The sequence below is a fragment of the Geotrypetes seraphini genome, chromosome 1 (genome assembly GCF_902459505.1).
Source record: "Geotrypetes seraphini chromosome 1, aGeoSer1.1, whole genome shotgun sequence".
In the NCBI taxonomy this organism is placed as follows: Eukaryota; Metazoa; Chordata; class Amphibia; order Gymnophiona; family Dermophiidae; genus Geotrypetes; species Geotrypetes seraphini.
The window spans coordinates 539,193,614-539,208,074 of record NC_047084.1 but is presented as its reverse complement, the minus strand read 5'-3'; the positions used below and the strand labels follow the sequence as shown (position 1 = coordinate 539,208,074).

Sequence of the window (14,461 nt, the reverse complement as noted above, 5' to 3'; positions counted from 1 at the left end):
AGCACGGGGAGAGTACCCTTGGACTGGAAAACAGCCAAAGTCATTCCTCTGCACAAAAAGGGTTGCAGGACAGAGGCTGCGAATTACAGACCGGTGAGTCTCACATCAATAGTGTGTAAACTCATGGAAACTTTAATTAAAAGCAAATTAGACACGATTCTGTATGAGGGGAATCTACGGGATCCCAATCAACATGGATTCACCAAGGGTAGGTCCTGCCAATCCAATCTCATCAGCTTCTTTGACTGGGTGACAAGGAAGCTAGACTTGGGAGAGTCTATGGACATCGTGTACCTGGATTTCAGTAAAGCATTTGATAGTGTCCCACACCGCAGGCTGTTGAGCAAAATGAAATCGATAGGGTTAGGAGAAACACTAACTACTTGGGTCAATGATTGGCTAAGTGGAAGACTTCAAAGGATAATAGTTAACAGTACCCTCTCTAAAACATCGGAGGTGACCAGCGGAGTACCGCAGGGTTCAGTCCTGGGTCCACTCCTTTTCAACATATTCATAGGAGATCTGACTCAGGGGCTTCAGGGTAAAATAACATTATTCGCCGACGACGCTAAACTATGCAATACAGTAAGTGAATGTAATTTACAGGATAGTATGGCACAGGACCTGCTTACATTGGAAAGATGGTCCTCGACCTGGCAGCTGGGCTTCAATGCTGGGAAATGCAAGGTTATGCACCTCGGTAGCGGTAATCCATGCAGAAATTACACCTTGAATGGAGAAACTTTAACTAGTACTTCGGCGGAACGAGACCTAGGAGTAATCATCAGTGCAGACATGAAAACTGCCAATCAAGTGGAGAAGGCTTCATCTAAAGCAAGGCAGATGATGGGATGTATCAGTAGAAGATTTGTCAGCAAGAAGCCTGAAGTCATAATGCCATTGTACAGAACCATGGTGAGACCTCATCTGGAATACTGTGTACAATTCTGGAGGCCACATTACCGTAAAGATGTGCTTAGAGTCGAGTCGGTTCAACGGATGGCCACCAGGAGGATCTCGGGTCTCAAAGGTCTCTCGTACGAGGAGAGACTAAACAAACTACAGCTCTACACTCTAGAAGAACGTAGGGAGAGGGGAGACATGATTGAGACATTTAAATACATCACAGGACGTATCGAGGTGGAAGATGATATCTTCTTTCTCAGGGGACCATCTGTCACCAGAGGGCATCCACTCAAACTCAGGGACGGGAAATTTCATGGCGACATCAGGAAGTACTTCTTCACAGAAAGAGTGGTTGACCGTTGGAATGAGCTTCCAGTGCAGGTGATCGAGGCCAGCAGCGTGCTGGACTTTAAGAATAAATGGGATACCTATGTGGGATCCCTACGAGGGTCGAATAAATAGTCACTAGGTATAGACTTAAGAGGAAGGGACAGTAGGGTGGGCAGACTTGATGGGCTATAGCCCTTTTCTGCCGTCATCTTCTATGTTTCTATGTTAATCAAATGACAATACAGCAATAAATAACTACATTCATCTAAAATCTCTTCAAGATCAAAATCATAAAAACAAAAAAGAATCTTCAAGAAAAGGCCTCTATAAATAAAGTTATCTTTAACATGCTCTTAAATTTCTGAATATAAAAAAACAATCCAAGTGGTCCAGTCAAATTATTCCATAAAAGCACTCCTGCCACTGAAATCATTGAGGCTCTCATTTTTGCATAGTGAATACTAACAAGCCTTTCACTTACCAACCTGAACTTCCCCTCTGACCTTAAGGGTCTACATCAGTGTATCTCATATTGTGTGCCTTCTGAGATTTCAGGTGTGCCACGGCTCACTGGGGAAGAGAGGCACTGGCCATGGCACTCTGGGGAGGAGAGGCACCGGCACCAGCTGACCGCCTACAGGATGTGCCTCACCGGTCATAAATGCCTCGCCTTTCCGGCCCTCTTCCCTGCTAGCATCCCCCACTGGTATCTCAGGGCTCTTCTGGATGGCCTTCGTGAATGCGCGGCCATCAACATGATGATGTCACACATGCACATGACATCATGGCAACATCTGTGCACTTCCGGGTGCCTCGAGCTGCGGCCACTACCTTTAGTGTGCTGCACCTCAAGAAAGTTTCCGGGACACTGGTCTACATGCTTGTTACACTTTCAGCACCTGAGTCAGATACCAAGGTATCTCATAATGTAGAACAGGTCCTTGTCGACTTACGACTTATGCAACTTATGACAGTTCAACTTTACGACGCGTTTCCCCCATCTCATATCCCAGCCCATACTAACTGTTTTTTACCCCTCCCCACGTACTTTTTCTCTGATGGTCCAGCGGTGTAACTCCACCAATCCTGTACCATACTAAGTTAGTTTGATAAAAAGAGGGTATCACCTTATTTTTGTGTGGGATAAACATACTGTATTAACATAGGCCGACTTAAACATAGAAACATAGAAATAGACGGTAGATAAGGGCCCACGGCCCATGTGCCGATCCCATTTGGCCTTAAAATCAGGCACGCTGCTGGCCTCAATCACCTGTAGTGGAAGACTATTCCAGCGATCAACCACTCTTTCAGTGAAAAATAATTTCCTGGTGTCACCTCGTAGTTTCCCGCCCCTGATTTTCAACGGATGCCCTCTTGTTGTAGTGGGACCCTTGAAAAAGAAGATATCTTCCTCCGCCTCGATGCGGCCCGTAAGATACTTGAACGTCTCGATCATGTCCCCCCTCTCTCTGCGCTCCTCGAGCGAGTATAGCTGTAATTTGTCAAGCCGTTTTTCGTATGGTAGATCTTTGAGTCCCGAGACCATCCGGGTGGCCATTCTTTGCACCGACTCCAGTCTCGGCACATCCTTGCGATAATGCGACCTCCAGAATTGCACGCAGTATTCCAGGTGGGGCCTCACCATGGATCTATACAATGGCATAATGACTTCCGCCTTACGACTGACGAAACCCCTTCGTATGCAGCCCATGATTTGTCTTGCCTTGGACGAAGCCTGCTCCACTTGATTGGCAGACTTCATGTCCTCACTGACGATTACCCCCAAGTCTCGTTCTGCTACCGTTTTTGCTAGGATCTCGCCATTAAGGGTATAAGACTTGCATGGATTCTGGCTGCCCAGGTGCATAACTTTGCATTTTTTTTGGCATTGAAGTTGAGTTGCCATGTCCTAGACCATCGCTCCAGTAGGAGTAGGTCGTGCATCATGTTGTCGGGCACTGAATCTTCGTCTGTTGTGCATTTGCCCACTACATTACTCAGTTTGGCGTCATCGGCGAATAATGTTATTTTACCTCGAAGCCCTTCTGCCAAGTCTCTTATAAAGATGTTGAATAGGATTGGGCCCAAGACTGAGCCCTGTGGTACTCCACTAATCACCTCCGTCATTTCGGAGGGGTGCCGTTCACCACCACCCTTTGGAGCCTTACGTCTAGGTCAACTTGTGACCTGTCAGTCGGAACTAATTGCGGTCGTAAGTCGACAAGGACCTGTACTTTAAAAATCAGCACAAAAACTTTGTACAAAATCCAGTATTAAATAGGGGGGTATTAAATTTCAAGGGTCTGTGTACAATAGGTAATTCTTTATTTTATCTTATATGTGGGAAAAAAAAGATTAAAAAAAATATTGAAGATTGGGATGTTACATTACAAATTATATTAATGCATAATGGATCTTAAGATAATATCTTTAAACGTTAATGGTCTCAATCACCCGATTAAAAGAAAAAAAGCATTATTATTTTTAAAAAGACAGAACGCTGATATATGCTGCATACAAGAGACCCATCTTTCACATAACGAATCTATAAAGCTAAAAGATGATTGGGTCAAACAATGTTACTTTTCTTCAGCAATAGGAAAAAAAGCTGGTGTTGCTATATTAATAAATAAAAAATGTTCTGCTTCATTTAAATTTAAGGCAGCTGATCCTCTTGGAAGATGGATATATGTGGAAATGGACATGGGAAATACCACCATGACGCTCTTCAATATATATGCCCCTAATTCGAACCAGAATGAATTTTTTAAAACTCTGCAACAATTAATTCTTCCACTTGCTACTTCAAATCTAGTAGTAGCAGGGGATTTCAATGCTGTTATGGATCCACTGATGGATAAAAGTCCGAGAAGATTTATAAAATCACTAGGCCTTGATAATTTGGTACAATCTTGTGATTTAAAAGATATTTGGCGTATTCTTCATTTTGATGGTCGGGAATTTTCGTTTTGCTCACAGGTTCATAATTCTTTTTCTAGAATAGATTACATTTTTGTTTCTAATCAATTAGTACATCAAGTCACACAGGCTGTCATTGATCCAATTATACTATCTGATCATGCCAGAGTGTGGATTGAAATTAAAATAATAGATCAGAATGGAAATAGACCTATATGGAAATTAAATAATACATTGCTCACAGATACTGATTTTTGTGAAAATCTTTTAGAAAAAATAAAAGATTATTTTCAAATTAATGATACAGAAGAAATTTCAATAGAGACTTTGTGGGATGCTTTTAAAGCATATATTAGAGGACAAATTATTTCTTATTCAGCATTACAAAGAAAAAAAGAAAAAAAACAATTTACAGAATTGGAAAAAGTGGTGAAGTCTCTAGAATCAAAATTAATTGAAAAATGGAATTATTTGACACAACAAGAACTTTTAAAAGCTAAAGGTAAATATAATGAAATTTCTTCAAAAATTATTAGAAAAGATTTATTTGTACAGCAAGCTTTGTATTATGGAAATTCGAATAAGGCAGGAAGATTGCTAGCAAATTATCTTAAAGCGAAAAAAAGAAAAACAAAAATAATTGCTATTCAAAATGAGAATGGTGAAATTTTATCTCAAATTGATCCCATTATAAAACAATTTTTAAAATATTATAAAGATTTGTATTCTTCTGAGCCTTATTCGAAAAAGGAAAAGGATGGTTTAGATTTTTTAAAGTTAATAAAAGGACCAAAAATTCTTGAACATATAAAACGAAGTTTAGAAGAACCAATATCCTTAAAAGAATTAGATACAGCTTTGAAATCCCTTAGGGTTGGATCCGCTCCAGGTGGAGATGGTTATACAGTGGAGTTTTATAAATCATTTCAAAACATTATAATGCCCTATTTATTAAAACTATATCAGACACAACTAAATAAAGGTTGTATTACAGGTACTATGGCTGAATCAATAACTATAGTTTTACCTAAGCCAAATAAAGATCCCACTTTGGTTTCAAATTATAGACCAATTTCTTTAATAAATGTGGATGGAAAAATTTTAACTAAGGCATTAGCATTAAGATTGGCTAAAGCTCTCCCTTTCATTATAGATATGCATCAGACAGGTTTCGTTGCTCAAAGACACTCATCTCATAATACTAGACTGGCACATCACATGTTATATTTGACAAAATCCATTAATGACCCAGCATTCTCTATTTCATTAGATGCTGAAAAAGCTTTTGATAGAGTGGAATGGATCTTCATGTTTCAGACAATGGAATGGTTTGGAATAGGATCCGGATTTATACAAACAATAAAAGCATTGTATAGCTCCCCTGCTGCTAGATTATATATCAATAACAATTTTTCAGAAAGATTTATTCTACAAAGGGGGGTTAGACAAGGATGCCCACTATCTCCTTTGCTTTTTGATATCGTTTTAGAACCCTTATTATTAGCTATAGAACAGGTAAGGGAGATACAGGGTATTCCGCATTCAGATAGAGAATATAAATTATCAGCATATGCGGATGATATTTTACTTTATTTGAGAAATCCGGAAACAACTATTCCAAATTTGCTTGAATTAATTGAAAAATTTTGAAAATTTTCAGGTTATAAAATAAACTGGAATAAATCAGAAGTGCTTCCACTCAATGTACATTGTACAAAAAGTTTATTTAACTCATTTTCTTTTATTTGGAAAGAAGAAGGATTAAAATACTTAGGAATTTGGATTACAAAAACTGTGGATGAGACTATGAAAATTAATGAAAAAAATTTATTACAAAAAGTGTCAGAAATGTGTGAACAATGGAATCCTTTATGCATATCTTGGTGGGGGAGAGTGCAAACTGTAAAAATGATGATATTACCAGTAGTTTGTTACCAAATGGGTATGATACCAATTTTTTTTCAGGGGTCTTTTTACAAAAAATTGGATAAGATGTTAACAAAATTTATTTGGCTTGGAAAAAACCCCAGAATTGCTCTAGTATCTTTACAAAGACCAATTGCGGAGGGAGGGGTAAATTTTCCAAATTTTTATAGGTACCATCAAGCCTATATTATGCGTCAGGGTATGTATTGGATCCTCCCAGAGCCCATTGAACATATACCAGATTGGTTCTGGTTAGAATGGAGATTAATGTTTCCTTTACGTCTGAGTCATGTAATCAGTATTCAAATGCCAAGGTTATATAAGGATCACAAAATATTTGTTGATACTTGGAAAACTATAAGATATATAAGTAATCTAACTCCTATTCCAATAACTAAATCAACGACTCAAACAATATGGCTCAATCCAAAGATCAAAGTTGGCGGTTTTAAAATTATCTGGAAACATTGGATGATTGCTGGAATTCGTATTTTAGAGGATGTAATGAATAAAGGTAAACTGCTTGAGTTTTCACAATTGCAAAATAAATTCGGTTTGAATAAATCACAATATTTCAGATGGATGCAATTGAAGCAGGCCATTCAGGTAGGGTTCCCTGAATGGAAAAATCTTAATAACTATCATAGTATGGAATTCTTATGTTTTCAGATAGACTCCATGGGTCACCAGGCCGCAATGTGGTATAAATTAATATCTGGATTCGTACATAAAAAGAAAAAAAATGGTCTTAGAGATATTTGGAGCATTGAGATTAAGCATCAGATTAATGCATCTCAATGGCCACAACTTTGGTCTTGGAGGTTAAAATGCACATTGTCAGCTTCTATGAGACAAACTTGGTTTTTTATTTTACATAGAGCTTTATGGACCCCCACACGTTTACATAGAATAGATAGCTCTAAGTCTAATAGATGCTGGCATTGTCATCTTGAAGCAGGGACATTAGATCATCTTTTATTCTATTGTCCATTCATATTAATATTTTGGAAATCAATTTGGCCTCAAATTAATAGGATGTTAGAAAATCCGGTAGCCTTGACATATGATACGATTCTGTTTGGTACTGCAATGAGAGCTCGAAGTCAAATTTCATCAAATAACAATAAACTTTTATTTATATTGACTGGAGTAGCAGTACAGCAAATTACACATAATTGGAAAAATTATGACAGATTAAACTATAATTTTTGGTGGAACTCAGTTTGCCATATATATAAGATGGAGCGTACATTTGCAACACAAAAAGGATATATGGATAAGTTCAAGAAAATTTGGGGACCATTAACAGATTTTTGCAATGACTGATTTTAATTTTTTCCCATAATAAGATAATGGTTAAAGAAGGGAGGGAGGGAAGGGGTAAAGAATTTATTCTCTTTATTATACATTATAAAAAATATATCATAATGAATGAATGATAGTCCTATGAGAAATTAATGTGATAAAGGGAGAGAAAAGGGTTCATAATTAAATAATAATTGATAAAATCATTACAATATATATGTTATATAAATTCATAAGAAAAATAATATAAAATATGGTTTATATAAAATACATTATAGAGATATCAAGTGTATTGTTAACATAAATGTATGGAAAATTTATAACACTTGTTGATAAGTGAAAAAATCAATAAAAAAAACTTTTAAAAAAACAAAAACAAAATCCAGTATTTAACTGGTAGCCAATGAAGCTGTTTCAGCAACAGTGTCGCATGGTCAAATCTGCTCCCTCCACAAATTAATCATGCAGCTGCATTTTGAACAGTCTGCAATGCCTTGTGTCTCACAAATGATATCCCTAAATACAGCGCATTACAGTAATCTAATTTTTTAATAATAGCTGTCTGAACTACAATCTGAAAGTCATTGTTTGGTAGCATTGGTTTTAATCTTCTAAGTACTCGCTTTTGAAAGAAAGCAGCTTTAACCACAGCTAACACCTGCTCTTTTATACTCAAAGTAGAGTCTAACCAAACCCCTAATACTTTAAGATGCTTATGTATTGGGATTTTCACATTATTAATCAACATATTCTGGCCACCTAAAATCCTCATCCTTTCTAATCATCATCACATCAGTCTTAGTGATATTTAGCGTCACCATCCACGTATTAACAGCTTATAAACATATGGATAGTTTAGACATTAGCTCAATTTCCCAATTATCATTTGGGAAAAAGAATTGAATATCATTAGCATAAAAACAGTAACTCACATGTAGATTTTGAAATATCTACCCCAAGAATACCATATAAAGATTAAACATCAATACTGAGAGTGCGGAGCCCTGTGGGACAAGCGCAACTTCAGACACTCACTCATTACACAGAACTTTAATTGATCGGCCCTGGAAATGAGATACAGACCAGTCATACACTGTTCCACCTATTCCTATAGCCCTCAATTTACCCAACAAACTCGTTCTATCCAATGTATCAAAGGCAGAAGATATATCTAGAGATATCATACAGAGTATTTTGCTCTTATCTTTCTCTTTCCTCATTTCATCCACAGTAGTTACAAGCAATGACTCAACACTATGTCCAACCCTAAATCCGAATTGATGGTTATCAAATAGCTGTTCTTTTTCTACAAAATAATTATTTTAACACAATTTTTTTCTTTTACCTTCCTCAAAAAAGATACTATCACTATGGGTCTATAATTACTCAAGATAGTCTCATCCATCTGTGCATTTAGCATGATCCCCTCCCTCTCTCCCATCCTTCCATTCAGAGTCCCCTTTTTCTCCATCCTTCCATATAGTATGTCCCCCCTCCATCCTTCCATGCATGAGATTGATTTGCATACAATGGAAGCAGTCCATGCAAATTAATCTTGTACATATTCATTGTGGAAATCATGAAAATCTGACTGGATTGTGGCCCTTGAGGACCAAGATTGCCCACCCCTGTTCTAGATGATGGTGTCATCAGTACCTTTACTGCTTCCATAGAGTAGGCTTATTCTTAGGTAGTTACCTTTGGAACAACGATTTGCTGATGCTGCAGTTCACTCCTCTGGGGGGGGGTTTCCTTTCTCCCCCCATTCCACTCCCATTTAGTACACTGCTTTGCTATATCCCTCCCATTTGTTCTGGACTCATCTGAAGTAGACATAGTGAGAGGGAAAATTGTTTCATAAGAACATAAGAATTGCCGTTGCTGGGTCAAACCAGTAGTTCGTCGTGCCCAGCAGTCCGTTCACACGGCGGCCCTCTGGTCAAAGACCAGCGCCCTAACTGAGACTAGCCCTACCTGCTTACATTCTGATTCAGGAGGAACTTGTCTAATTTTGTCTTGAATCCCTGGAGGGTGTTTACCCCTATGACAGACTCCGGAAGAGTGTTCCAGTTTTCTACCACTCTCTGGGTGAAGAAGAACTTCCTTATGTTCGTACAGAATCCATCCCCCTTCAATTCCAGAGAGCGCCCTCCCGTTCTCCCCACCCCGGAGAGGTTTCATACCTGATGATCATTTTCTTTCCTTTAGTCATGCCAGACTAGTCCAGAAGCTCTCTCGCTCTGGTTTTCCTTAAGTGTTTTCTTACAGATAATAGCTTTTGCTATTCATTTCCTTTATGGATGCTTCAGAGCTCCTGATTCTGTGAAATACCTGTATGTCAGTTGAGTATGATCTTCGTTCTGGAATGTTAACAGTATAGCCTCAGTGGAAAAGCCTTAGTTTTTTCCAGTTGTTAGCTATATATCTTGTGAGCACCATTGCTTGGATATTCAAAATACTGAACATTCCAAGCTGTATGATACTGTTAAAGGGCAACACTCTTGGGACTATTTTTTCTCTATCTCCATCTGCTGGTTGATGGACATAACCCATTCATTCTGGACTAGTCTGACATGACCAAAGGAAAGAAGGTTATCAGGTAAGAAATATAATTTTTCCTTAACAAAAACTGTCTGCCAGAGAATATCAGCAGGACATGAATCTAAAATACGGTTCCCCTTGCTGAATCTTAGAACCTGCCATGTAATCTCATGTGCAGAGATAGGCAGAACTGTGCACATTACATTCTTTTGTAACTCTGCTGTAAATACTTTCTCTTCCTTACTTGTCCTGCTATTGTGAATGTCTCGTCTTGTAATCCACTGTGAATGTCCTTTTGTAACCTGTTCTGAGCCCCCGGGAGAACGGGATAGAAATTGAAGTTAATTAAGTAATTAATTAATTAATATTTATAGATAGCTAATATGCCTCAGAAGGGTGTGATTTACAATTTAAAAGAGCCTGACCATATCCAGGAATTATATTATTTCATTAAGGTTCATGGCACAAATAACTTGGCTTGTGTTTGTGTTCATGTAGGCCAGTGGTCTCAAACTCGCGGCCTGCCTGGTACTATTTTGAGGCCCTCGGTATGTTTATCATAATTACAAAAGTAAAATGAAACAGTTTCTTGATCATATGTCTCTTTAGCTTTAAATTACAATATTATTATTAAGACTTAGCCAAAAGGAAAGATTTATAAACTATAAAGAGTTGCAAAATTGTCATTTCTTTAATAAGACATTAACTATTTTTTCTGAGGCCCTCCAAGTACCTACAAATCCAAAATGTGGCCCTGCAAAGGGTTTGAGTTTAAGACCACTGATGCAGACGTATGATTATGGCATGTGGTTTGAACATAAGAACATAAGAATAGCCTTACTGAGTCAGACCAATGGTCCATCACGGTGGCCAATCCAGGTCACTAGTACCTGGCCAAAACCTAAGGAGTAGCAATATTCCATGCTACGATTCTTGGCAGGCAGTGGCTTCTCCCATGTCTTTCTCAATAACAGACTATGGACTTTTCCTCCAGGAAATTGTCCAAACCTTTCTTAAAACCAGCTAAGCTATCCACTCTTACCACAACATCTGGAGAGAAGATTGGCTATATCTGGTGTTGTAGTCTTGATATTATGGGTTCTGGTATGGGTGTCACTTTCCAAGTTTGTAGGGAGCTTGGGCTGCTATTGAGATTGTTTGGTGTCTGGTGGTTGTAGCCTGTTTAAGGGGGGGAGTAAGGTATTTTCCAAATAGATAGGTTTTTAGGCCTTTATGAAAGTTTTGGTAGGAGTGGGTATTCCTTAATTGTGCTGGGAAAGGATTCCATCATTTTGCTGCCAGGTATAGGAAGGTTGTAGAGTAGATTGTTTTGTATTTGATTCCTCTAAGACAGGGGTAGGGAACTCCGGTCCTCGAGAGCCGTATTCCAGTCGGGTTTTCAGGATTTCCCCAATGAATATGCATGAGATCTATTTGCATGCACTGCTTTCAATGCATATTCATTGGGGAAATGCTGAAAACCAGACTGGAATACGGCTCTCAAGGACCGGAGTTCCCTACCCCTGCTCTAGGATGTGGGAATCTTATTCTCATATGGTCACCCTTCAAAGGATCTTTTGCTAAATTATGACCTCAAGGGGTATAACTCAAAACATGAACCACATCTACATTTCAGTGATTATTAAACAAATTGTTCAAGGACTATACTTTGTACTAAAAGTAAGAGGGGTCCCTGGGGTGTCTATTGATGGATCTGGGACAACATCCGGAGGCTTATGTAATAGCTAATAAAGCAGTAAAATTTGATGGGGAAGGAGACTAGATCCTGGTCCCTTGGGGAAAGGAGGATTTTGAGATAGTATTTGGGTTAGTTTGTAATTTATATCGTGTTCTGTATTTTAATATATTGTAAACTGCTTTGGGTCTTTTGAAGAAGAGGGGTATAAATAGAAAAAGAAAAATTAAATATCAAATAAGAATGTTGGTAACATCAAAATGCATGTTGTGCAATCTGTTACACCCCTCAACAGTCTTTGAAAGAGCATTGGGATGGAATAGCAGCAAGCTATACTACACACTTTGTGTAAAAAGCTCATAAATTTCACTCAGCAACCCCAATTACCTATAAAATCCACGGAAGCAAAGAGTTCCAGAAAGGCTGCACTCTGCAGCAGTTTCCACTTTCTCAAGCATAGGAAACAGTTACAGTAGGTCAATATATTCTTTTAATGCTGTTCTTTTTTCCCTTTCCTTCTTTTTTCCCTGAAGGCTGTTGATATTACCAGTTGTGGAAATTTCGCTGTAATTGGCCTTTCGACAGGAGATGTGGATAAATATAATATTCAGTCGGGTATTCACAGAGGATGTTATGGCAAAAAAAAAGGTGAACACTGTTAAGTGCTGTTTTTGTAGAATTAAGGAAGAGCCACACAAAGTAGTAGAACTCTGCCAGTAGACCATCGTTTTTAATCCTGGCTGATGGAATCTCCCCTTTCTAGGGGCAGTTTTAAACCAAGTGCACATTCTGCAGGCTTTACACCCATTTTCAGAAAGAAGACTTGTTTAAGAGAAAGTACACAAACAAATTTTGTGCATTTTATTTGTGTGGATATTATTTCCAGGTAAAATTACATTCATACTTTTGGAAATATATTTGTGTACGTATCATTCCTACCCACAGGAACCACGTACTCTTATTTGTGGATAAAATTGTGTATAGTTTCTCTGTGCAGAATATTACCTGCAGTAAAGATAGAAATATAACAGAAGAAAAGGTTTCATCATACAAATCCCTATTTTATGTGTGAGAATACATTTGGAATTTGCTTCCTATACTTGAGAGAGTAAGGGTTATTACATAATTTGAGGTTGAGGGGTGGTAGATTCAAGAGCAATGTTAGGAAATTCTACTTTACAGAGAGGGTGGTGGATGTCTGGAATGTGGAATGTGCTCCCGAGAGAGGTGGTGAAGAAGAAAACGGTGGCTGAGTTCAAAGAAGCATGGGATGAACACAGAGGATCTAGAATCAGAAAATAATATTAAATATTGAACTAAGGCCAGTACTGGGCAAACTTGCATGGTCTGTGTCTGTGTATGGCCGTTTGGTGGGGGATGGGCTGGGGAGGGATTCAGTGGCTGGGAGGGTATTTAGCCCTCTAAACAGACATATTAAACTAAGACATATAGCTGTTTAGTATTATAAATTTAAATCTAAAAGGCTTATCTAATAATATATTATTATCCCAGGACAAGTAGGCAGGTATTCTCACTAGTGGGTGATGTCATCCGACAGAGCCCCGATACGGACGTCTCACAAGCATGTCTTGCTTGATGAAACTCAGAAGTTTCGAGATGCCCGCACCGCGCATGCGCCAGTGCCTTCCCGCCCGATGGTCCGGGCGTGTCTCCTCAGTTCTTTTCTTTCCGCGGAGCTGAGAAGTTTTACTTCAATTCTGCGCTGACTGAATTCCCGTTTTGCCTTCTAATTGCCGCGATTTTGGGTTTATTTTACTCTTTATCGTGTATCTTCTTTGTTTTTATTCTTTTTAAAAAAAAAAAAATTTTTTTTCTTCCGGCGAGCCGGCCGGGTCGGCCACGTGGCTCAGGCCCCGCGTCTTCGATCTTGCGGCGGAGCTTTTTCGGCCTATGTCCCGGCCAATCACCGGTTTTAAAAAGTGTAGCAAGTGCCAGCGCGCGATTTCGCTGACGGACCCGCATCGACGCTGCCTGCAGTGTCTTGGTCCAGAACATTTCCCAAAATCGTGCCGGCCTTGTTCCACTCTTACAGCGCGGGCGTTTAAGTGGCACTGTCTATTGTGGGAGTCGATGTTCAAGATGGAGGCTGCTAAGGAACCTTCTGCTTCGACTTCATCGGCCGCTTCGCCTGTCCATGCGAAGCCAGCTACTACTCCTGCTATTCCGGGCCTCCTGAAGCCGGCTTCGTTGGCTTCGGCCCCGAGTTCTGCGCCGGTGCCTGACCCCGTCTCTTCGGCTCAGGTACTGCTTGCCACCATTCCACCCGTGGTCATTAAGGTGCCGAAAGCTTCCAAGCAGAAGCACTTGACCATGAAGGAGCGCGAAGACCGTGCTGGAGGACCCCCTTTCGGTGCGGATCCCTCCATATCGGCTTCGTTTCGTTCCCTCTTGGAAGCTCAGTTTGTCGAGCTCATGCAAACTATGGGACCCAGGTTAATTGCCTCCATCCAGGGTGACCTCCCGGTCCCGATTCCGGGGGGCGGACCGCCCCTCCTCCTCCTCCTCGCAGGTCGATCTCGCTACTTGGCGAGGAGGAGCGACGTAGGGCGGCCGGTCCCTCAAGGTGGGCTTCCTTCAGCGACATGCCTCCTTTGGAGCCCATCACGCCAACAGGGCGGGAATCCTTCTGTAGGTAATCGAAGCCCTGGGCATAGCAAGTCTCAGGAAGAGTTCTTCCGCACCCCATACCAGGCCTGGGCTGCGTCGCGTGAAGCGTCGACCATTCAGCCTCTTCGATCTACAGCTTCGAGTCCCATTCACTCACTGGAAGCTTCGGGGGACCATGCGAAGTATCGTCATTCTCGCTCTCCCTCC

General features: G+C 39.8%; 1 protein-coding gene across 1 annotated transcript in view; it reads left to right on the top strand.

Annotated features, from left to right (window-relative positions):
- The window catches only part of WDR36 (WD repeat domain 36), a 194,970-nt gene that overhangs the window by 79,880 nt on the left and 100,629 nt on the right, over nucleotides 1-14,461 (top strand). The window contains exon 13 of the mRNA XM_033929130.1: nucleotides 12,160-12,274. Within this exon, the coding sequence (XP_033785021.1) occupies nucleotides 12,160-12,274 (115 nt within the window). The remainder of the gene's footprint in view (nucleotides 1-12,159; nucleotides 12,275-14,461) is intronic.